Genomic DNA, 26,214 nt, shown 5'->3' on the forward strand with positions numbered 1-26,214 from the left:
ATAACGCAAACATTTTTTTTCTTGTTAAAATACTACTAAAAACGGTGATGTCTTTTGTGCCTTTCCGGACACCGTAGGTAGATGCACGTAGGATCATGTCCCCCGCTGCAGACATGGCTGGCAAAAACACTTCAGAGAACGATGAGGAGAACATTCTCTACGATTTACTCATAAATAGCGAGTGGCCACCGGAGACCGATACTCAGGTCAGTGAGAACTGAAGGACGGATATTAGGCTTTAAGGCTTTGTTTCCTTACAATTAATATGTAATTATAAAAGCGTACAGACAGTGACAGGTGAGCCACGTAGCACTAGTGTATTGCAGAATGACGGGAGACTACTCTTAACTAAAACATGCAACAATAATTGCTACAAGCTTAACTGTTGTGCGTGTGCACCTGCATTACTTGTTTTTTTAAAACTTTTTTTTTGTTTTGCAGAATCCCAAAAAATAACGATTTGCATTTCATGCATCAATCTACCTGTAATTTTGTATTGAGTAAAGCATGTCATACCATATGAAAGCAAAATAGGTATACAGTATATAGTATACATTTACTGTTCAAATACATTGTTCCCTGGGAAAGATACGTGAGTATTTAGCTCATACTCCTTATTGTTAGCACTATGTAGTGAAACTCTACTGGAAGCACTTTGATAAAGTCCAGCTATCTCTGAGCACATCTCTGAACAATTACAGTAAACTCAGAACAGTGTCATGCAGTACTGTAGCATGTACTGCATGTAAAGTGTGGAAATACGTTATTAATACAAGTCGTTTTCATGTTGTGCTATTTAGACTACTTGTAGAGCTGTTTAAAGAGACCACATAACTTTGTAAGCATCTCGTATATTTACAGTTTGATTAGCTAATGTGTCATAAAAATTAGTAGGTCTTGTATAGACAGGAGTCCACCATCTTGACTACATGAAGTCTCCTTGAAAAGTGACAAAATGAACTACAACTGCTTACATGGAATTATATATTAAATCAGGGGAAGCTCAGTGTTGCCATCTGAGGTATTGTTTCTTATCATCAAAGTCAAAAGTATTTTATTTTCCTCAGTATCTGTATTACCTCAAATGTTTAGTTCAGAAGTGGTCTTTATTACCTGCTTATAAACTATAGCAGTGTAGTTTCTTCTTCTTGTCTGACTCAAGTTTTAAGAACTTTCTTGTGTTGGATGTGTTAACCTTTTCCGAACTAACAAAACCTCAAAACATCATTGTAGTTTGTTTTGTGTATGATCTTTTATAATCCTATGATTTGCAGCTTGCGCTCTGCTGTAGCCCAACTCTGATGTCAGGCCTTGAATGGATTATGTTCTTTTGAGCAAAGTTATCACCAAGCAGGGCAGACCTTCATAGCTGTGTTTGTGCTGGGCTGGAGAAGTTTATTTTTTAAATAAAACATCCCTGGTTTAGATTTAGACACATTTTATTTTACTGTTAGCTGTGGCTCTGTACTGTAATTGTGATGACAATCAAGTAGATTGTTGCAATCTAATGTTTGAAATGCCGAATGTTGATACGGTACTTGTATTAGTTATTTTGTAAATAAAAAATTAGATACACTTTGAAAGTTTTCTATGCACGCTATATTTTATTTAATCGGGATATTACTTTACTTATTCCTTTGCAAATTAAAACAACACACACACTGTATTGATTTCTATATGTCCTGATATGTATGCATATGTTTATCTATAAGGAACAAGTAATAGGTTTATTCCATGCTGAAAAGAGAAGAAGGGAAACAAGGTTTCGTCTGTGGAGCCTTCTTCAGGTGTGAGAAAAAGAGGATATTAGACAGCTAATAAGGCATGGGAGAACAAAAGGCGGGAGTGTGGAAGAGGCAGGAGAGAAGCTGAGTGGGCACTCCACAGCAGGAAACGTTTCCTGCATGCTGATGCAGCTCACCACCTGAACTACTTATGTTTATTAATATTTTCTTTTTTGCCTTTTTTGTAGCTGCGAGGGAACAGAGAGCAGAGTTCATCTCTGATTACAAAGGCAGTAACAGGTATGGAAACACCTCATATATCTTATGATTTTTTAAGGACTTATGTCTCTGTTTGCTTTTATTTACCATCACATTCAGTAAAATGATTAACATTTTTTTTTAAATGCAGAGTAGCTTTTCCTTCCTAAGGAACTACATTTTTATGATTCTAACTCATATTACTTCAAAATTCTTCAAATTAAATGGTGTTCTTTGGAGCTTCTACTGTTCCTTTTTGTCTTCACACTGTATCCTTTCCCAAACATTAGTAAGGATTTTTCCTGTTCTTATTTGTTTGTAAAACTACCGACACTTACCACTTACGGTGCGCTCACCACTGCCTAAATTAAAACTTAAACTAAAAAACTGTATAGTTTGTGTAAAGGCCAATCCTTTTGTCATGATAAAATATTAAAGTATGTAGTATGCTTGTCTAATTTTGCTTTATTATGTACAGATGTAGCCATTCAAAATGCACGGTAAAACCTTGTACCGCTGGAAAACATCTATAGCCTACTGCAGTATGTGATTGGCTGGCCAAAATGACAGACAGGTGGCACTTGTGCATTGGTTGTTACTAAAACTATTGCTTCTCTTTACTGTTCATGTTTAAATCTGCTAAATATGGAATATTAATATGGAATTTTACAACTAAAGTTTGGTAGCTGAGCATAACATTAAGAGGAGCATTATGTCTCTGAAGGTCATAAACGATTGTTTAAATACAAAATACACAACAGTATTCCACTTTCTTCATAAACATTTTAAGCATCAAAGTCTTTCACTCGGTCACTTACTGCAGTTATTTTGGAAAGGATTTTACATGCTCCTGACTATATTAAGTTTATATACTTTATAAAAAGTAAACTCTATGGTCACCACACTGTGACCCCTTCCCCAAAAACTTCACGGGGGCAACGTCATGTAGATGATTAAGAACTGGATACAATTTTATCTTGCCTAGTGAAAGCAAAAAAACAGATATTTGTCAACGTATTTACTACAATTATCCATCTCAGTGATCTCACTGTGCGTCCTGTTAACACTTCCAATTAAATTAAAAAAAAAAAACGTGTTTTCAGGTGTAAAATATCTGCTGTAATTGTTAAAGTGTTCTGAAAGAGCTTGGAAGGGATTGCTTGGTGCCCGCCAGCGCATTATCATCTTGCACCAGGGGAAAGTGAAAATGCTGGAAGTGCTGGTGGTCATTTATTTCACTCTCCATCACTCTGCCCAACCCCACACCACTCCCCACCCCACCCTGGACAGACAAAGTTGATTAAAAACTATTTTAAAAGGATGCGGGGTGTTAAAACAAACTCTGCTTAACAGAGCCGCTTGTAAGAGCAAGGTTACGTTCTGTTCAATTAAAGCTACAGTACAGATTTTAAATTCTTCAACCAAAATTAGCGGTTTGTCAACATCATCAAAATTTTCAAAATCATCACAATTTGCAAGCAGTGCACGACTTCTCAAAAGGTACCTTTTGTCTCTCCTGCAAATTCAACAAAGGCTTATTTTTTATAATTCTGAAACTTTTTAATAGTATTGTAGAGAATACGGTTCATGCTGGAAAATCAAAATACCGCCAACTCCTCCCACTGGATTTCACCTCCCACTGTTCCAAAGCCGTATGGTTTCAAAGTATGTGTGAAATGTTTAATTCCTAATCACGAATTAATCACAAAACCATCACTTATAATAATTCATCCAGATACACACTCTCACACTGGAGCCAACAACAAGCTATAATGGAGTATTTTTATTTATTAGACTATGTAAGAAACAAACCAAAAGTAATTCTCAGATCGGGCTTTGAACCGCCTGGGTGTAGTGCGCTACATTACAGTCAACTGCCCAAGACCACTATAAGGACAATAAAAGTAAAAAAAAATAAGCAAATGTTAAAATGTTTCCTAAACATCCACTTGTGATATTTTAGCTTCTTAGTTACTCGATTCCATATTAATATTACTATCAAGTGGTATTAAATCAGTACAACTTATATTGTTTTACAATAACAGCAAGTGGTGTTCTTACTACATTTTCTTAGAAAAGGATAACACGTTATAACTTTTTATGATGTACAGCATATAAGCTTTATAATGTTAGAACAAACACGTTAAAACCACTACCCACTGTAAGTTACCAAATTAAAGTCTTTGATGCGTAAAATATTTATGCATAATTAAAATATTCATGAAAAGGTGGAAGGCTGGATCTGTACATACAATGATGCTGACTGATAAAGGAAGTAGAGGACTATTGTTATCACGTAAAGTACAGTTATATACGAAGTATCATCATAGTTTCAGATTTTAACATTTATTCTTGCATTTTATTGTAGGTCCATTTAAATTTATTTTGAGTTACCTTTGGTACAGGTAAGTTTTGTATTTGATTTTTCTTGTTCTATATTTCGTGTAATGACAATTTTTTGTTTGGCAAAAAAAGGTACCTATTTTAACACTTTCACTTTAGTGTGCTGTAGACCTGTGACCAGAATCCGATAGGGAAAAATAATTAATCTTATTCTTCACAAAGACTTTACTAATTAAATTGTGTTCAGGCTGGTTATAACAACAGTCCATTTAACTCAATATTTTAAACTCGAGTAATTGTGCCTTTTAATTAACGTATCGCCCATGGCATGTGATGTCTTTTTTCAGCAGTTAAAAGTGGTAATTATTTATCCTTATGTTGACCTTTTTTCAGATATGGTTTTCTAACATATAAATGCTTTATCTTCTAATATATAGTCCTTCAAGTTGTTCTCTGCCTCCCGGACTTGTTCGTCTTGTCAGTAAAGAAATTAACTGGCAGCTGGTTCTTGCAAGGTAATCTTAATTAACTTTGTACTACAGTGCACACATTAAGGCTTATTAATCAGGGTTACACATTTAAAAATGTGTTTGTAAGAATAATGATCTTTTTTAGGGCAGCTACAAGATAACTTATTTATATATTTGTATGCTTTTAAATTAAATTTAATATTATTTGTTAAGTCTTGATAAAGTGTTGGTTTGTAATTTGTAAACAGAATATGTTCTATATGGCTCATAGAATGTCTAAAAGTAAATCAATCTACTCCCTTTCATAGCAATGGAAAACTGCTGGCTGTTGTACAAGATCAGTGTGTGGAAATCAGGTAACTGGTTATTTTTTACAGTTCAGTTTTATACTTATCAACTACAGCACCAATAATCTCTAGAGGAAAGGGCATAATTATTTAGTCAATTTTTCGTACATATTAAGTATCTTATGTCATGCAAACTAGGTTATTGTTTAAACCATAGAAACAGAAACAGTAGATGTTTTTCTTTCTTTTTACAGTATGTATCTTGTTAATGGCTATGGATTTCATTTTCTCAGATGACATTTTATCAGAAAAGCTTTTTTATTTGGTGTTTTTCTTTCTGCTTTTTGTGTTCAGAAAGTAAATGGGGAAAAAAGCTAATACTTTACAGTGTAACTCTCCATATAGCATACCAATCTTAATTTTAACCTGCCAGTTCTACTCCTTTATTTTTAATAGCCGGACATTCCTGGTTTACATCAGCTAACTATCAGTATGAAAACATTAATAAAAAGAAGTTAAACACAACATTGGCAGCAAAAAAATGAAAAAATGTCTGAATTTTGTTTAAGACATTTAAATCAGTTTCTCTCAATGTGTTCATTAAATTTAAAAGCAATGTTTTGAAAGATCATATAAGAGAAATTACAGCTGCTAAAACCCATTTCAGCTATTATTAATTTCATATCAACATTTTTATTGTGTTTGCTGCTCTTGGATGGAACAGTAACTCTGCATACTTATTAATTTCCAAAGTTTTCAACAGTCTGACCATTGTCATTAATAAATAACAATTATCACATTCGATGGATTGAAATACTTTTGGAGGGTATAATTTGTTTCTCATTTCAGTGGCATTTTACAGTATTGTTTATAAACACTTCTTGAAACATTCATAAATATATTAAAAGCCAGTGAAATATAGCCTGTCTTGTATGAGCTTCATTCGTCGTCAAAGTCTTTAAACCAGAAATGAATAAAAAATACTATATAATTTTAAAGTGTCACATTACTTGAAGTGTTAAAGAAAAAATATCCAGCATATGAATGTACTATAACCAAATTTCTGTACTTTATGTTGCTTTAGCTAGTGCCACATCATGGCACAGCAAACTTGAATCACTTGGCCTTTGTAAAAATTGGCCAGAAATTGTATTCTGAAATGTTGAAGAGTTCAGGGTACATTTAATACTCTCACCCCACAGTTTATCCATTTAAAACTACTATCCTTCTTGTGTCAGCCTCAAAGTGCTATCAGTAGATTCACAAGCAGGAATTTTAGGATTCAGTTAATATCTTTTGTGTCAGTAATACTGAATAAAATTAAACAGTCACAAGGTAAATACCCTTTAAAAAATCACTCTCACTGTTACTCACTAGTTATATTTTTCCCATTGAGTAAACTGTTGCTCGTAAATATTCTTGATGTGAAGAGTTGCATTAATTTAGTTATCCCCGCCCCATCTTTACAGTTGGTAATTTTTCAATAAAGGACCTCATTTCAACAAACAACATAAAATTCTGAATGAATTAGTTAAGAAAAAGGTGTCAGATGAAGGGTACCTTTGTTTGCTACGATGTGACTTAATATTTTTGGCATACATAATTCTCTTGATATATTTAATATTTAAGGTCAGTTGTCTTGAAAGACTCTATCTAAAATATTTTAACCAAAGCCTTAAGTAAGGCATATAAAATGTAGGGACATGATAACATGGAGCATCGCCTTAGAGCTAAGGTCTTGTACCAAGAAAGTGATTTTGAACAAATCTCTTTTTTATAGCCCTGTGGTCTGGCGGTGTAATAGTGTAATTCCTGTTTCCATTCGTTCTGGAGTTAGCAAGTCTGCAGTCCTAAATATTATCACATGTAATAATCCTATTACAAGTATGAGTAGTACTATAAACCTCCTAGCTCCTTCTTTGTGTCCCATATATTACCCTCGTTACCTGTGACCACCACATTAATAATATTAGTAAACATAGAATATTGGAAAATGTTGCCTTTTGTTATTTGAGTTCCGATTTGGTGCTTGGGTGAAATTTGTTTTGCTATTAATTTGCACATACTACATTTGAGTGTAATGGCAAATTTTCAACATGGAGTGTTTTCTCCAAAGTTCAGCAGCGCCTGTATTTCCTGCGAAGACTAAGAGTGTTTGGGGTTCGACAGGAAGTGATGCTGCTCTTTTACCGTGCTGTAATCGAGAGCATTATCAGATATGGTATTTCAGTGTGGTTTGGTAATCTATCAGTTCAGTTTAAATCGCAAGTTACTCGCCTCATCCAGACAGCTTTTAAGGTCATGGGTGTGAAATAGCACCTCTCCCTGCAGACAATCTTTAAAAAAAATCAATAATCAAACAGGCAGGAAAAATTATATCAGATCCTTTCCACATCCTCAACTTTGAATATCAACTTCTTCCTTCTGGCAAACATTTAAAGGTTCCCAAATGTAAGTCAAGCAGATACAAACATTCCTTTGTTCCACTATCCATTAAAGCTGTCAGCGCAAATGTCAAGGATAAACACAATTTTGACTCTTACAACCCACTTGAGTGCAATATGTTTTGTGATGTGTTATAAATGTTACATGTTGTTATGTTATACTGTACATGTGCAATAGAATGATGTGCAATGTTTTTCTTATTTTTTGTGATAGTATAATTTGCAATGTTTTTATTCTTTTTTTTGCATTGTATTTAAATGTACAGGAGTGCTGGGTGTCCATATAAAAATTCCCTCGGGACAATAAAATCTTATCTTATCATATGAAACCTGGATGTGGAATTCATGTTTTTGTTGTATGTATAATTCATATATGACAATATGTTGCCACTGATGGCTATATCTCTGCATTTAATTTACAATTAATTTCAAAACATCCAGTCAAACATTAAATTTACATTAAATGAAATATCATTGAATAAATACTTTGGTTGAGAGTTGTCTTATTTAATGTAATGGTCTGTTTCATTTTAAGAAGTAGTAACTAAAACAATACCTTGTTAAAGTATGGTTTCTAAATAATAGTATAAAGAGAAACAAAGCATATTAAACCCAACAAGAGGTGTACTGAATGGTAAAAATGTAGATTTTTAATGTAAAAAATCTGCATTTAGACAGAAAATCTACTGGTTTAGACGGTATTGACTGCATTATTTGTTGGCAAAATAATTGTGACCACTGCTCTTTTCTGCTCATCTAATACTTTATCTTGTTAAACATTTAGATCTGCAAGAGATGATTTTGGTTCAGTCATTGGAAAATGTCAAGGTAATGTTTCAGTTAAATTATTATTTTAATGTTGCCTTTTTCCTTTGGAACTTAATATAAAGGTTCTTTTTTCCAGATGAAAAAATGGGCTACCTGTTCCACTGTAAATTAATTAGTCTGACAATTTATTTGCGGAGAATGTCTAAAAAAAATCATGAGAAATTACTGGTTTTAGATTAGGTAATGAGGTTAAAACTGCTATTTCTAATTAATTTAATGTTGTCATTGAATATTTCTTGAAAAACGTCCTTTCCTTCTTAAGAGCAAGATTACTGGTTAATTTATTTAGATATAACGAGTTCTCAGATGTCGAAAAGTTATGCATACATCAGAAGAAAATAAAATGCTTTGCTGATGCTGTGTAAACCTGCAGTGTGAATCTTGTTCCTGCAGCGCAAAAATATGCTGGTTGAGTTAATGCAGCACTGAGATGGCATTTCATGCAAAGTTTCCTGGTTGTCTCTGCTGACAGATAATTAATTAGAAACCAGCTGCAAAATGATTGGAAGTTAATCAGAGCCCATGCAGGATGCAGAACTCTGTTATAGTAATTAATGAACTACTGTGCTCACAGTTAAGCATGCGGCCAAATTAATTGCCACAGTGATTTGACACAATAATAGCGATTTATTTTTTCACTTCTTTCATTCCAGATTACCTCCGAAACATATTTTCCACATTTGTATGTTTTTGGTATCGTAACATTTTGAGTCTTGTTTAATGATTTATTCGTTTGATACATTTTAGAACATATAGAATTTTAGACCCTGCACCCTGTAGTGATTATGAAGCCATCCACCCCCTTATTTTCTTTCAGTGGATATGTGTTCTATTTTATAGACTATAGAGTTGGATTTAAAAGGGTCAGTGTTTATGGGAATGATAGAATGAGGATGGAATGAATCATGGGATGGAAAACTCATCATTCAGCATGCTCTTCCCCTGAAATCAAAACTACAAAGGTCCACTTATCTTATGTTAAGTGGTAAAAAAGTATTTTGTAGGATTGATACTGTACGTGTGTGGTTGATTTGGTGGTACCAGGGGTTAGCATTGCTGCCTTGCAGCTCTAGGGCTCTGGGTTGAATTCTGGACCTGTGGTGCTGTCTGCATTAAGATGTATGTTCTCCCCATGTTTGTACTGGTTTCCTATGGGGGTTCCAGTTTCATCCCACTATTAAAAAACATTCTGGTAGGTTAATTGGCTTGGGAAAATGGCCCTAGGTTTGAGTGTGTGTGTCTGATCTGTGATGGACTGATGACCTGTCTGGTGTGTATCCTGCCTTGCACCCGTTGAAAGCATATCACCTTTTCCTTTTTTTGTTTTCCCATTAATTCATTCACCTGATTGGATACATACTGTAGCACATCTGTGAATGTGGAATTCATATTGTATCACTCATTGTTAACTTGGACCTTTCTGATTTGTTAAGGGCTGTGTGACTGATGTGGTTTATCTTCATCCCTTTGCCCTGTGTTAATGTTTAGCTTTGATACTTGGATACAGTATGGTGCTGAAGTAAAATTAAATGAGAGGCAAATTACAGGATGGAAGTAAACTGCAGAGGTCACTTTAATTTCATTACTCCAGCTTGTCATAATGAAAAATGAGAAAGAAACTGAGAGATTAATGAAAGTTTGAAATTCAAAATCCACTCCAGTATTTCATATTTATCTAAGAATACTGTACTTTGTCATTGATTTTGATGAATTTGCTACAGCTGAATTTAAAAGAGTAATAATGTTAGCCAGATCATTATCCAAGTTGGTGGCTTTTTTATTTGACTCAAACTGTCATTCATTTCTAGTGCAAATCATTAAGAGAGAATTATCATAAATTAATTCAATTTTTTGAGATATATAGTCTTGGAATTCTACATGTCTTGAATAGATAGTCTCAGTTGCATTTCATGTTTCACTTTTATTCTTTTCTGGTTGCAGCCCTACAGCCCAAGTTGTATGTTGTCATGGGAACTGCAGAATTTGACAATACATTTTACTTTTATTTGGTTGGGAAAAAATCCTTTTATATTATTTTGTGCTTTCCTCAAAACAGGTTTGCTGTGATTTTCAAAACTTTTTTTGTTTATGCACATTGCACATCTTGATTATTTTCCCAGTTTTACCACAGAATGACTTAACGATAGCTATGATTGTATCAATTTTTTACTTTACATGAGAAGATTTCCAGTTTGGATTGAAACATTTTTTGCTAAAACAACTGAAGGGGGCACTACTGTTTTATACAATTGTGATGGTAGAAAAAAAATAATATGCAAATCCCAAGAAAACGTTTGTCCATGGGCTGAATTTTGAAAACAAGACATTGATACATTTTGACAAAATAGAGACAACATAAAAATCACTTCTTTCACATTTTAATTGGGCACCATTTAAGATTTTCAGATGGCAGTTTGTTTGAAATATTAAACTTTTTTTTTATTGTTCCCACAGTTTCTAAAGATCCGAATCCTCAGTGGAGGAGAGTTGCCTGGAGTCATGACTGCACACTTCTTGCATATGCTGAAAGCACAGGGACAGTGAGGGTGTTTGACCTGATGGGGAGTGAACTTTTCATTATTCCTCCGGTAATAATTTTATGGATTAAAACAGATTATATACTGTAGGAATAGTCTGGGTACCTATTTTGTATCAGGATTAATGCATGAAAATGAGACTGAAAACATCAGCCTGAAGCAGATTAAACTGTACAGAGGCTTCTCATTAAAATTTATAACCACTGAATGCTGGCAGTCTGAGGCAGATGGTCTTTTTATTTGTGCCTCTGTTAATATTCCTGTCAGTACAAGAATTTCTTCTAACAAATCAGAGTTTCTGTGGTACTTGTATTTCTGTATACTAATTTATTTTGTTAACTAGTGTTTGCTCTCATTTTTCTGTGGATTTCTTTATAGTGGTTTATAATGGTTTATATAGGTTCTTTATACTGTAAATGTTTGGTAAGCAACATTAACTCATAATAGATAATGAATCCATAGTATATTAACTGTTATAAGATTAGTAACAAATATGTGTAAGTGTAGATGAACAACAAAAAGTTTGTGTAAAGGGAGAAACCACTAAAAGAGGTGACTCAAGTTTACCAGATTACATCTGAATGATAATTGGAACTATGTCCTATAATGTAATATAGCAGCATTTGAAATCTGTAGACAAGGCATAAGGCATCAGCCTTATGCTGGATACAAAACAGTTGATATTCCTGTAGAAAACCTACATAGAAATATGGTGAAGGGTATGTTAGTTTTTAGGGGTAATTTGCATCTGTGGTTCCTGGAGGCTTTGAATTCTAGATTGGATGGAATATATACCAGGACATTTAGGAAAAACTCCAAGTTTAGCTGAAATTAGAGATACAATGAAAAAATAATCTGTGTGCAATTCTACTAAGATTATAGTAGCAAATCTAGCTATTTAGCATATGCTGCTAATCTTATAGTACATTATCAAAATGTATAAATTGTTGTTTTTTTTTCAACTGGGATATGAATATATACTGTATATATAGCACTGTATATGAATACAACGTAAATATTAATAACTTACATTACAACAAATTTATTAACTGTTAATATAATACTTACATTTCCATATTTACTCTTATAAAAAAAGTTCCTGATATTCTCATGGATTTACAGTACTAGAACCTAACCTGAAGTATTCCATGAAGATGATCTGAGATTAAATTACTTTTTTGGTTGCATTTTAAACAAATATTTCACTTTGGTTATGTAAGTTCTAAAGTTGCATTCACATACAAAACCTGCTCATTTGCCTCTGTTGAAGGGTTCTTTCTTCCAATCCTACCTTTTAATACCAAACTGAATGCAAGGATCACTCTGTAAGAGTAAATGATTTAAAAACAATCCACAAAAGGAGAAACAGAAATCTCTATACAAAAACAAATTTCATTCTAAATGTACATTTCTCTAGCAGCCTTTCTAGGGTTTTCTGTCTATACTCCTGGAAATCCCATCCTCACTCTTTTCGTGTGAGAGAACTTATGTTGTGATTCCTCACCCATGCATGGAAGACAGTATATTTAGAAGATGCCTTCACAATCACAGGGAGTCGTCATCCCTGAGTTTCCTTAGAACATTAATCCATCTCATAAAACCTCAGTCAATGCACAACATTGTGTAACTTAAATTTGCTTACCCTTCAGCATGTTGATTTTTCTTTTTCCCCACAGGCTACCAGTTCTTCAGGTGACTTGAGCTATGCTGTGGCAGGCCTAATTTTTTTGGAGTGCACAGCCAGCGCCCAGTGGTCAGCAGAGCTACTTGTTGTTAATTATCGAGGACATCTTAAGAGTTACCTTGTCAGGTAAATGAAAAGAAAAACAAAGCACAAACACTTAAAGAAAGATTTCTGCAATAAATCTTAATATAGAAGCTTTTGTTTCAGAAAAAGAAGTAGTGGCATGAATGTCATGACTAGTTGAATAGGAATTCTAAATTTAGCATATATTTTGAATGAAATGGATTAGGACTGGCATAGTGACATGGCACTGCTGGATTCAGTTACAGACCGAGGAGCCTTTTATGTGAAATTGAAGTGTTCTCTTTGTTGAAGCTTGGATTTTCAAAAGGCTTATTTTCACATTTAATTAACAAAACTTGTCCCTCCTATGAGAGTGAGCTCATATGCATTGCTGTGCCTTTAGAGTGGCGTCTCATCCAGGGTATATCCTGTCAGGTGTCCATTGTTTACAGCATTAGGCTTACTGTGACCTTGTTTTGGATGTGGATGTTATTTGAAGTTATTTGAAGTGGATGTATAGATTATCCAGTGGTAAACTGAATTATTTTGCCTCTTTGGTTTTGCTGCAGTCATTATTAGTTATGCTGTGAATGTTTGTAAATTCTGTTAATATTTACATATTGTTTTGTTTTTGCTTGTTTATGGAGCTGATGGCCAGCAGTTGGTCTAGAGGGCTGCTGTCCAATGAAGGTTCTTAAAATTCTGAATTGAAATGTCTAAGAACTAGGAAAAGGGCTATATTGGTGCAGTTAAGCAAATTATCTACTTGATATTTGCAGGTATTTTGGAGCTTGGATTGGAAAATGATCCTTCTGACCATAACCTAGGAATGTGCTAGCTAAAATAATGTTCTTAAAAAAGCAAAGCAAAAATATAGACAGTATTCCTGCTCTATTTTTCATTTTCTATTAACTTTTAGGTTGGTAACAAACCTTAGGAACCTTTTAATAACTAGCAATTTTACAACCACAGAATAAAGTTAATAAAATATGAATATGGAAATGTTTTCCATCAGAGACATCTTATCCCAAATTAATAAAGTAAAATGTTTTTCATTCATATTTGTTTTTTCAAGACTTAAAAGCCAATTTAAGGTAAGTGTAAAACTTGCAAGATTGAGCTGAGAATTCTAGTTCCCCATACCCAGCTTAGGTATAATGTTAACCTGGCCACCTAAATATCTTTTAGTCTAAGTTTCCTTTACGTAACAGATTTAATTTTTGTTCTTTTCTAAAGTGTAGTTTGTAATAACTGATGAACAGGCATGGTGTCACTGCATTATTACCTCGCAGTGCTGGGGCCTTGGGTTTAAATTCCTGGGATTCTGTCTGCATGAAATTTGTATGTTCTGGTACAGTAAGTTAATTGGCTCTTCAGAAAAATTGGCCCTGGTGTGTGTGGATTTTTGTGTCTGTATGTGCCCTGCAATGGAGTGGCGTTCTGTCAAGGGTGTACCCCATTTAGCACCTATTGCTTGATGGGATAGGATCATCCCCAATGACCCTATATCGCATAAAGGGGTAAGAAAATAAAAGTATAAACACTTTGAATCATGTCTCCGATGCCTAAGTTTTATCGTAAATGTTAGGTTCATTATGCCTAAAAAATCCTATACAGTACCTACAAAAATCCAACTTGCATAGAATTTGGGTTGTAGCAAGTTCAGGAATGTAACCCCTACATAAATTGATGACTGCCTGAAATTCCATTTAGAACTAAAACCAACTAAAACCCATTTAACATTTCTGTAAATAGGCTGTATTTAATTTATCTAGTGACGACAAACATATTCTGTGTCAGATTTTGTTACTGTGGGATGCAGACACCTTGATCATTTAATCAGAGTACATTTTGTACATTTGTCTAAGAATATCAAGCAGGGATTCGTGTATGTTAAGTGATTTTTCAAAATCCTTGGTTTTGCATCCTTACTGTAACATCTGTAAATATAACGTGTTTAAGACCTTCTGTGGCAATCTTTGCTTTTAAAGTGAATTCTGCATATCAATAGATTGGTTTTGTTATATACTGTACAAAGTTTTTTTTCATAGAATTTAAATTTGTTTTTGAATACTAAAGCTGTTTTTTTGTTGTTGTTTTTTTTCACACAAATAACACAGCACTGGTGGACCATGTTGTCCCGAGTAATTGTCTCCAGAGATTTTCTATAACACACAGTATGTACTGTATGCCCAGTACTTGAAAGTGCAAGTATCAGTCCCCATTAGTGGGTGTGTATAATTTTAAGGTCAAATAATTCGTATTTGTAGAGGCTGAGGAGACAGTACTGAAGATGTTTATCTGGTACATACTGTACAAATGTTTTAAAACAGACAATTTAACTATGAATTAACACACTTAGCAGCAAAGTTAGATACTCTGTATAGTCCCTGTGTGGTTTTTATCTAAATATAAACTTGAAAGACTGAATACTTTTTTAAATTTAATTCTAAAATGCAGTACACAGGACACGGGCATTCATAGAATTAATAGAAATCTCAACATAATTTCCTTAAGAGAGCAGATAAGAGGACTTGTGTAAGTGGTTCTTTGTCAGTTCTCTGTAAATATTCTCAAATGGATCGAGCAATCTAAAAACTGCAAGTTTGTGTTCCTCTTAATCTAAATCATTTGTCTTTGCACTTTATATGACTTAGCAGTGTCAAGGCTTTGCCCTGGAGAGCTAGTGTTTTTTAAATTTTAAATTTTGTTGGTTTAATTAGGAGAAGCTGAAATGCTTTCTAGATCTCTTCTCATTGAACATTTAAAGCTGCTTAAAAATAGGTAGGACTATGGCTCTCTGGGACTGGAACTGGATACTCTTGGTATAGCAAGCCTCATTCATGGCTTTTTTAAGCTCCTAATTAAATTGACTTATTGAGATATCAATTAAACTTTTTTTCAAAATTCAGCTGTATAGTTTTTTAATCTGTTTTCTGTTCTCTGTCCTTAGTTTCAGAAATAACCTTTTGCTTGTATGTTCCTGCTACGAAATTAAGGAAATAGAACTGTTGCCTTCAACCTATTTTATCTTTATTTGACCACATATATTGAAACAACTTTTAATGTATTATCTCTTAATGATGTGTTGATACTAAGCAGGGACTCATCCTATAACACATAAACCATTTCCTAAAAAGCATAATACATTTAGTCAATTTGAATCTAGAAACATAAATTCCTAAATTAATCCTAATTTACGTTCCCTTCCAACATTTTAGGATCTGAAAACATTTCCAGATCATCTGAAACTTCTCTGTTCCACATACTAATAATTTCTGTGCATTTTAATTAAGTACAATTCATTTGATGACGTTTTGGTACAACATCAATAAAGGCTATTACTGGTGTATAGCTTTTGTCAAACTTTGCCTCATCATTCTGCTTACTCATTAAGATCCAACTTTCTTACTCATAAAATACTGATTATTCTCTCTTGGCCTTTATAGCCCATGTAATAGCTCACAGTGGCAGTGCCACACCACATGATTAATCATAATTGCCATAGTGTCATAATTGTTGTTTTTTTATTTAACCCCAATATGTTTGATTTAATAATTATCACACACTTTTATACTCAGTTACTACTAATATTATGTATTCTTATTATTTTTGACAGTGTGGGGACCAACCAGAGCTACCAAGAAAACCATAGTTTCAGCTTTGGAACGCATTATTCTCATGGAATTACAACAGCAATATACCACCATGGCCACAGGTAAATAAACATTTGTAAGATAACACCTTTCAATGCTGAAGGAGAGGAAATATTTCTGCCTTAATCTACAGGCTTTGGCAAGGTATGACAGATGTACATAGTCTTCATTTTTTTTAATGATGTGCCTATGTATTCCTTTCCCTTGACTGAGGTGTGAGCAACCAAAACAAATAAGCATTAAGTAAATATCAGCATGACATCCATCATTCACTGAAAGAGTATTGTCCTTGCATGTTATTTTCTTTGTGATTCAGATTATCCTTCCTAGTTATTATTTTTCTTTTAAATATTTCTTGTGTATGTCCTCCCCTAACATAATTTTTAATGGAATTGTTATGTTTTTTTATTACCACCAAAATTTGATGTGGTTATTGATAATCAGTCCTTGTGCCTCTATGGACGATATGGGTAAGGAATGGTATCATCAAAAAGGTGCATCTCTGAGAGCCATCTGTCATTTTTCACATTCCAGATAACGAAGTTCCTCTGGGAGAATTAGCATTGTTATGAGAAGTAGTGCAGCTGTGACAGCAATGCAAGCTTCCATGTGCTTAGCAGGTCATTGGGTTTGCTGGTGCGTGGCACGCCAAGGATGCCCCCCGGTCTCAATAGTGCTCTGCCAGTGAGGATGGGTGCTAAACCCAACCCACACCTTCTAGAATTCACAGTTGATTAATCCCATAGTCAGCCACTGATGAATGACTATGTGACCCTCCCTGTGTTTCAAAGTCTCTTTTCAGCCACAACATTGAGCCACAACAATGAATCTACTATATATGAGTATATTGTGTCCTGAAGAAGAATTCAGGATCCACCCTTCTTACTCATTCCTATAATGTCAATTTTGTCAAATAAAAATGTTAAAAAAACTGAATTCTCAAATTGAAGATGTCTATGGTATGATAAGTTTCAATTAAAAAAGAAAAACTAGGAGGAAAAGCTGAATATGACTCAATTTTTTAGAAAATTAAAAATGAAAACTGAAATAACTTGGATGGATAAGTGTCCATCCTTCTTGTCATAGCAATCCTAAATTAGCTCAAATGAAATCCATTATTCAGAATCACACGCCAAGTTAATTGGTCTGCACCTGTTTTCAAATGTAGTGAATCATTGACTTTCCGCAGAAATTCAACAGTCCCTGAAGAATCCTTCTGCTGGGTAGTGCCTTTTAAAGCAAAGACCCAACAAAGAGCATCAGGGAGCTTACAAAGACCTCTGGGACAAAGTTATGGAGAGGGACAGGTGGATGGGTATAAACATTTCAAGGGTGTTGAATATCCCTGGAAGGTGGAAGGTGTACGGCACCAGCAAGATCCTGCCTAAATCAGCCTATACCTCCAAACGTTATGATTGAGCATGAAGGAGACTGATCAGAGATGCTAACAAGTGGCCATAGGCAACTTGGGAAATATCCTAAGCGCTCTGCATATCTAGCCTGTATGGCAGGATGGGAAGAAAAGTATTTACGTGATACTGCAAACGTGGCCAAATGTTTTGTGGTCTGACAAAACTAAAATGAAACATTGTGTTCTAAATGCAGAGCACAAACCAAACACAGCATATCGCCCAAAGAACATCATCCCTATTGTGAAGCATAGTGGTGGCAGCATCATGTTAAGGGGATGCTTTTTGTTAGCATGGACTAGACCATATTTCCATTTGTAGAAGGGAAAATGAATGGAGCAAAGAAAAACCTGCTGCCCTCTGCAAGAAACCTAAAACTGAGACTAAAGTTGGTATTTCCACAAGAGAGCAACAAAAATCACGTGGCCAAAGCTACACTCGATTGGATAGGGAAATCAAAAATGTGTTAATGTCCTTGAAGGACCAGAGCCCAAAATTCAATGCTATCAAAGGACTTGACAGGGCCTGAACAGTTTTGTATAGAAGAATCTAGGCGTGGAAAGTTGGCAGACACCTAACTGGACAGATTTAGAACTGAAAGGAGCCAAAGAAGCTTCCACTAAGTATTAACTCAGTGGAGGCTTATCCAATTATGATATTTCACTTTTGTATTTTTAATATATATTTTTCCCATAAAACATATTCTCTCTTAAATGTGTGGAATATAGTATGTAGATAAGAGGAACAAAATCCTCATTTAAATGCATGGAACTCTGAGGCACTGACACATCAACAGGTGATAAAGGTTGAAGGGGTTATAGACTTTCTATAGGCACTATATGATTAAGATCTATAATTCAGATTATTGTAATTCATTTAGACAAAGCTACCCAAGCATTGCTGAAACTGATTCCCTGTAATTCTTTAGGAAATTGCAGGATTATATTCTGAGATTAATAAAAGCAGTCGGCAAAGGTAAAAAGACCTTATGTGGCAAGGGCCTGTATTAGAACAGTATGCATGTTAAAAGTATTGTGCAAATTAAACATCTGGTATTTCAGGCATTTATAAGATTTGTGGTTCTGCCATTGAGGTGGATTTTAGATTCACCTTAGTAACCGGTGGTGGTGGTTTGAAAAAACATCCTGCATTTTTACATTAATCTGTGTGCTAAGTTTTATTGAAACATTGTGTGGCAGATGGCACACTACATTAGACTGAATAGGATGCAGTTAATTTTAATTTAATCTCTTCTGCTCACCATACAAATCATTTTCTCAGTCAGACTCCTTATCCTTCCCAGCAGTTTTTTTTTCCTTTCCCATTATGCTGCATCGATGAGTTTATGCTGCAGTGCACTGGTTTAAAGCTGTATTAATATAAGGTGGATGTGTAAAAGACAAAATAGTGTTCATCTTCTCGTACCATTATTATCTTTTGAAAATTGTCATTATAAGGATTTGTACTGATCTTTTCTATATATATTCTAGCATTTTGTGCAAGCTGTTTGTGTCTTGGCCATGAATGTCTCTGTCTCTGAGGCTAATGATAGGATGGATAATACACATTACTGTGTATTCCAATGTGAGCACTAGCTATATATAAAAAAAACCATAGAAAAGCAGTAGATATTTCATATGTACATTCCCCAGTGTTCACCCGGTAATGAAAATGTCAGCAGGTACAGCAGCCGTAATTAAATACTGAATTCCACAAGGGGGCAGTATGTATTCAATATTTTATTAGTTTGTCAGAATTTTTGATATAGGGTTTACAGTCCGAGTTTTCCAGCTTTGCTTAGTATGTAGGAATAAGAAAAGCAAGATATAAAGAGCTTCCTTTGTTGGTTTTGCATTTTATCTATCATTACGTCATTTTTATTACCACTGTGTAAAAACAGGAGTAGTTGAAAGGTTTTTAAAAATTGCACTTTATACTTTCTGTGATTTTCTTAGCTGCTATTTATTTTGTTTTTGTAATTATTGCCTTAACTCATAGAGCCAAATACATCTCCTGATATCTGGACAGTCTTATTAATTTACACTCTTAGAAAAAAAGTTTTACATATTTATACAGTAATTAAAAAAACAAAACAAGACTAATACATTCTGTGTTGTCCCATTTGGGAAATTTCAAAATAATTCCAAGAAATGTTCTTAATATTTTATTCAAATTCTAAATGCTGAAACTGAAAATGTCTAAGAGTAAGATAAGGTACAGTAAACGTCAGCAAAATTTAATAGAAAAAAATGTAATCTGTTGGTAGCTTAGGTATTCAGACCCATGAACTCAGTATTCGGTGGAAGGACCCTTTTCAGAAATTACAGCAAGACTTTGAGGAAGTCTCTGCCACCTTTGCACATCAACTTAGTTCTTGCTCATTTTTCCTGGCAGATTTGCTCAAGCTCTCTTAAGTTGCTTGGGGTTTGCATATGGACTGCAGGTTTCAAGTCTTTTCACAAAAACTCAACAAGATGCATGTCAGGACTTTAATTTTTATTTTTAAGCCCTCTTCGGTGTAACTTCAGCTTTGTGCTTTTGGAACATTGTCCTGCTTAAAGGTAAATTTTCATCCTTTTAAGCAAGTTTTCCTCTTAGGTTTGCCAGTAATTCACTCCATCTATATTCCCTTCAGACTTGACATGCTTCCTAATTCTTACTAATGACAAGCTGAACTATAACATAACATATGCAAAATATGTTGCTATCACCATGCCTTAGAGTAAGGGTGGTGAGACTGAGAGATGCACTATGCTTGGTTTGTGTCAACTGTAACACTTTGCATTTACACCAGAAAACACAATCTTTATTTTGTCTGACCACAAAACCTATTTTCACACATTTGTCGTCTCAGTAGGTGCATTGTAAACTACATGTGGGGTTTTAGATGTGCTTTTTTTCCCTACAAGCCCCTATTGTAAAGTAACTGAAATATTGTTGACCCAAGGACATTTTTTCAAAATCACTGTGGTTCTCATGATGGCATCCTAAACCAGTTTTGTCTTTTATGCATCTTAAATATATATTAACTGTATTTAAAATGTTTTTTACACCCTTATCCTGATTTGTGCATTTATAAAAAAATATCCCTGTGTTGTTTTGAGAGCTGCTTTGTCTTCATGGTTGAATATTGGCTTGTAATTCCTACTGACTGAGGGACTTTAGAGATATAGGAATATTTATTCTGAGATCATGTCAACCACTATGATTGCTTACTAATTTTGTGGCTTGCTGAAATTTTGTGAACCCAAATTAATTTATCACAAAAAAGGGCTAGAATACTTGCCATCATGACATTTCCATTTTCCTCATAGTAATTAGCTTTTAACTTAATTTTTTAGTTTTTTTTGCTTTGGGTGTTTAAATACTGTGTGTTGTGTACAGTATGTGAAAAATATTAATGGCTGTTTTAAAGTATCATGACCACAAGCTTTCAAGCACCAAAATATGAAAACTTTGCGGGGGTCCAAATACTTTTGCTCGGCACTGTATATCATCTATCCTTTGTATCCGGCCTGTTGCCTACCAAAGCACTTTCCTTTATTATTTCAATGTTATTTTTTTCATTGCTCCTTAGAAGGTTATAGAATATAAAATAGTATAATCTTTTGACACATCTTGCTTCTTACTCAGTATGGGTAAGATTCTCAGGAAACACACAGCACTAACACTCTACATAATTGGAACCTGAATGATTTAGTATTTTTCTAATGGATGTTGCCACTTCTGTAGTGCATTTATACCATATAAAAAGCTGTTACTTACATGCATTGTAGACTTTATTGCCTGCTTAGTTACTTTGTTTTTAATTATATTTGTAGGGCACTTAATGTTTAACTTATGAGAGCCTTCTTTTATTTACAAGTGAAAAGCCCCAGGTAATGAAAGGTTGTTGTGCAATTTCTTTTTTCAAGTTGCCCGTATGTGGTGCTGAGCCTGGCTGAATCACAAGCTGATAATGGATCTTGCCTCAGGGCCACACAGCATGTCAGTGATTAAAATATGAAAATCCACGATTCTGGTCCTCATCTAAAGACATTAGGCTTTGCAGTCAATAGGATGCATGAGAGCTTTTTGTAGAAGGCCTAACTTACAAGCTTGCCATGCAAATGGCTTTAAAGAGACCTTAAAGTCCTTTAGACTGTGCCTGCCTGCTGATAAGACTGTCAAATGCCCATTTTGTGTCTTTTTTTCTTCTCTACTTAATAAAGTGAAAATTGTGGTTGTACAGGTTGCTGCTGGTTGGAGGCTGTGAAGCCACTGATAATGAAGCATCTAAAGCAACTAGATGTGGTCTCACAGCCTGGAGAGCTCTGTCGGGTTCTCCTTATTATAAACAAGTCACCAGCTATGAGGATGATGTGGGTTATGTAAGTACTGTTGAATAATTCATCTCTCTTATATGTTTTAGATTTGTGCTGGGTAGGAGGTTCTTTACCACTTTGGTACATGTTCAGAATTTGGCCAAAATAAAAGACGCAGGATAAATAACGTAATTTACTGCAGAATCTGGGAATCGGTTACAGCTGGTGTCCCACAGTTATGTGGAAATAAGGTGAAATGCTACTTTCCACATATGGAGCTATGTGCTGTTTTGAGTGATTTTAGACATCTGTCAGGTACTAGGTGGCCATTGGTCATCTTGGCAAATAAAGTAAAAATAAAACTGAATGACTTCCTTTTCATAGAATAGCTAGAGATCTAGAAAGATCAGAATTATATGATGTGGATTCATTTTTTATATTGACATTTGAAATGATGACATCTATGAAACGCTATATTCTTTATTAACTTTATTTCAAAACTGTCATTTTAATCTCCAGCCACTACATCTTTGGGATTATTCTTAATGCAATACTTCAAAAAGTTTATTCTATGTTTATTTAGTTTTTGAAAAGCAGTAGCGAAGCTAATAATAATCTGAATTCTAGTAATGGATAATAAAATAAAGCACTGCACTGATTATATACCTTCTTTGTTGTGATTGCATGAGCCCATTGATAAAGTTTTAAATACTGTACATAGATTACAGATTTGTCATGCTGTTACTAATATTGCTAAATTATGAGGATTGTGTTTATTTTTATATACTGCTCAGATATCTAGACTGATTTAGGGCTTGACAGAATGTGTCATAATGTTACATAATGTCAATTTCAGTAAACATCAAATGTGATTCTATACATCTTTAAATATGTAAATCCTAAAAATATAAATCTTCAACACCACTTTTCCACTATGATTAGCATCCAGAGTATTTCTATTTCAATAGAAAAAATGTGATTCATTTTCAAATTTTTGTTTTGCTTGTTTTGCAGACACAGAGAGGAGGATTCTTTAAAAAGATAAAGATGAGATTTTTTTCAAGGCAAAGGATTGAAGAGGTACAGTAATAAAGTAAAAATAAACATTTTATATAAATTATAGAAACTTTCAACTTTGATTAAGGGAATAGACATACACAAATATTAATTCTTAATTTAAACATAATTGTAAATCATCCTTATTTGGAAATAATCACATTTACTTGCTTGTTTTATTAAAATAAATCTCCCATGTCTTGCCCTCAGCTGAACTTTAAATCATAGCTGCAGATGATGACCTCTACATCCTAAAACAGCATACACATTGCAACATTGTAACATTTGAAAAACACTGTTTGAAGACAGTGAGTCAGCTGTAATTTTAGATCTCACCAAAATAAAACAGTATTTTTCTGTAGTTGGTTCTGGATTATTCGCTTTATTGGAATATACAGTAGCATTGAGTCTTGTTCACAACTTCATATTTTTCTTGGCTGACTTCAGTTACTCAGAAATTTGGAACTAGCTTGAGAGGAAACTGAATGAGAGAGATTACAGCCAGCCTAAACATGCTATAGAGATAATTTTATATGAATTGAAAAACAGAAATACTCAGCTTGTGGGTTTTGAGTGAGGAACTGTGTCAGTGTGTAAGCTGCAAAGAACAAGGTCAGTTGTCCACTGAAAAGTCAAAAGAAAAGAAAAGCACATCGTTTTGACGTTCTTTTCTCCATGTGCTTTTGGCACCTGAAGAAGGTTCCACAGTCAAATCATTTTGCTTTTTTCCTTCTTTTTATTTTTCAGCATGGAAGTTAACACAGCTTGTTCCTTTACATGTTTTGCAAACACTGTGAAGCAGAATGCCTAGAGTACACACAGCTGTGCCTACTTACTGTAGCAGTAGTTAATTTGCTTGGAAAAATCTCCAGTAAAATTCCAGCAGCTGCATTTTGCAGTGCCGTTTGTCAATGTAAATCAGTGCTTTATTCATGAATATCACTTTTTTATCAACTTATTAAGCATTATGAAGTCATTTTGTGGCGAAAGTGTATACTGTGCTGTTTTTTGTAAACTACAAAATACCCTTAGCATTTTATAAGAATCTGTATTGATGTAATGTTGCAGAACAATAAAAAATGTACTGAGGGTTCACTAATACTGTTATATCAAATGTATTGCTTTTATGTTGTAAACATGTATTATAGGATGGTATTCTTAAGATGAGTCTGTCACCTGATGGGACCCTTTTGGCAGCAATACATTTCTCAGGGCAGCTAACTATCTGGGAGATCCCTTCTTTTAAACAAAGGGCTGAGTGGAGTCAGGAATCTCAGGTAATTATAATTCTGTCATCTTAACATTCTGTCTCTATGTTGAATTGAATCTTGACATTGTGGCTTAGTCAAAAGTAATAAGTTATATGAGTTTAAAAATAATAAACCATCATTTTGACGGTTGTTTTTCTGCAACATTTCCATGATTCATACCTAATCTGATTGGACAAGCACATTGTATATTAATACATCTTTGTTGACTCAGGGTTACTGCTGTGTAGTTGGGCCCCTTGGGAAGAGCATAAGCAAAAAGTTTACAATTGTATTTTTTCCTCCTCCAGCCTGGATTTGATGAGATCAACCCAGAGTGGAAAAATTCACTTGAGAAAAGAAAGAAAATAAAAGGTATTTACTTTTCTTTCAGTGAGGAAAATAAGAGATTTACAGCTGTAATACACAGTGTAAACTGACTTGCACCCACTGGTGTGTAAAGAGTTTTCTTTGGCAAAATGATAAAAAAAAATAGGAAGCAACAAAAATGTGTGTACTGCAAAATGAATGTTTTTTTGCATGGCATTTGTGCAAAATCAAAACTGTACAGTCTAGAGTTGATGAAGTATTGAGTCAGGATAAATAACATATTGATTAGAGCTGTTAGGGCAGTTTAATGCCACAACCTAGCTGACTATTTTTTTTCAGCTTTTGTGGGTAACTTAGTCCTTTTAATTTCTGGGACAGTTTTGACTGTTTTTTTATGTTGTTAGGTTGTAAATTTGACCTTTTAAGTGTAAGACCAACATGTAAATATTAAACATAAAATGGAAGTGGACACACTCGTTTGTACAATATAATTCTCTCTCTGTTGCAATTCTGTTAGAATTCTGCAATTTTTAAAACTATTTCAGCATTCTACAAATGAATTGCTAGGCACCACAATGAATGTGAGCAAAAATAATTCCCTACACTGTATATACAGTATACATGAAAAAACATACAAAGTTGAATGATAATAAAGACACAGATGCAAGTAGTTATAAGTTTAGACCTAAACAAATTATATCTATCATCAATGTTACGGCTAATCTACTACAGAAAGATATTGTATGATAGATTCTGTAATATTTTGGTATCAATTACCAATCAATGATCCAGTAATTTAAAGTAACCTTTAATTTAAACCTATTTAAAATATTCATTCGGTAGACCTGCAGTGCAGTGTACTACATATTGCATGCAAGCCATTTTGTATCATTACTAGTTCAAATTTGAAAGTTTTCCATTGACACCTGATGTTGTCAAACTGCATAAAAAAGATGAGTGACTTTCATGCAGGTGTTCACATTCATTAAATATATAATAATTTTTCCTTTTTTTGATGACCTCTGCTGTGGACCATCTAAGAGGGTGCCAAGGAAAGGCACTGGCTCATGGACTCATGGACAGCTGTAGACATAAATTTAGGTTTCTTGTATGTTAATATATGCTTTCTTTGCTTTTTCAACTTATGCCCGCTTTTAAAAGTTTTCACAAAAAATCGTCTGTGAATTTACCTACATTATAGGTGAGATTTAGATTAACATAAGTAAAAGGAACTTCCAGATGATTTGATTCCTACGAAACATGCTATGCTCACTTCCAACAAAATTAATTTACATTTTCTTAACAGTGATATTGATTTCATTCATCATTTCATTTTGCATAAAAAAACCAAAACAAAAACTGTTAGTCTTACATTCTTTTTAACATGAACTCATAATCAATCTATGTGTAGTGGATTACAAGCTTGTACGTGTAACGTTTTGTATATCAGCTGTGTCCTATGTTCTGAAATCTCTGTTAATCACAGGCAGCTACCATTCCTATCACAAAAGGATTATGAACAACATTGATTGCATCTCGTTGTGCAGAATAGCTTACATTTACATTTTATGATG

General features: G+C 34.1%; 1 protein-coding gene across 2 annotated transcripts in view; it reads left to right on the forward strand.

Annotated features, from left to right (window-relative positions):
• The first annotated feature begins 81 nt into the window (after window positions 1-81).
• Window positions 82-26,214, forward strand: part of nbas (NBAS subunit of NRZ tethering complex) — a 270,219-nt gene continuing 244,086 nt past the window's right edge. For both annotated transcript variants that reach the window (XM_015351022.2, XM_015351032.2), the window contains exons 1-13: window positions 82-206; window positions 1,973-2,024; window positions 4,351-4,387; window positions 4,763-4,840; window positions 5,104-5,151; window positions 8,311-8,354; window positions 10,809-10,942; window positions 12,568-12,701; window positions 16,258-16,356; window positions 21,935-22,073; window positions 23,022-23,087; window positions 24,212-24,340; window positions 24,622-24,685. In XM_015351022.2, coding sequence (XP_015206508.2) covers window positions 96-206; window positions 1,973-2,024; window positions 4,351-4,387; window positions 4,763-4,840; window positions 5,104-5,151; window positions 8,311-8,354; window positions 10,809-10,942; window positions 12,568-12,701; window positions 16,258-16,356; window positions 21,935-22,073; window positions 23,022-23,087; window positions 24,212-24,340; window positions 24,622-24,685 — 1,135 coding nt within the window. In that variant the 5' untranslated portion in view covers window positions 82-95. The remainder of the gene's footprint in view (window positions 207-1,972; window positions 2,025-4,350; window positions 4,388-4,762; window positions 4,841-5,103; window positions 5,152-8,310; window positions 8,355-10,808; window positions 10,943-12,567; window positions 12,702-16,257; window positions 16,357-21,934; window positions 22,074-23,021; window positions 23,088-24,211; window positions 24,341-24,621; window positions 24,686-26,214) is intronic.

The sequence above is a fragment of the Lepisosteus oculatus genome, chromosome 2 (genome assembly GCF_040954835.1).
Source record: "Lepisosteus oculatus isolate fLepOcu1 chromosome 2, fLepOcu1.hap2, whole genome shotgun sequence".
Classification (NCBI taxonomy): Eukaryota; Metazoa; Chordata; class Actinopteri; order Semionotiformes; family Lepisosteidae; genus Lepisosteus; species Lepisosteus oculatus.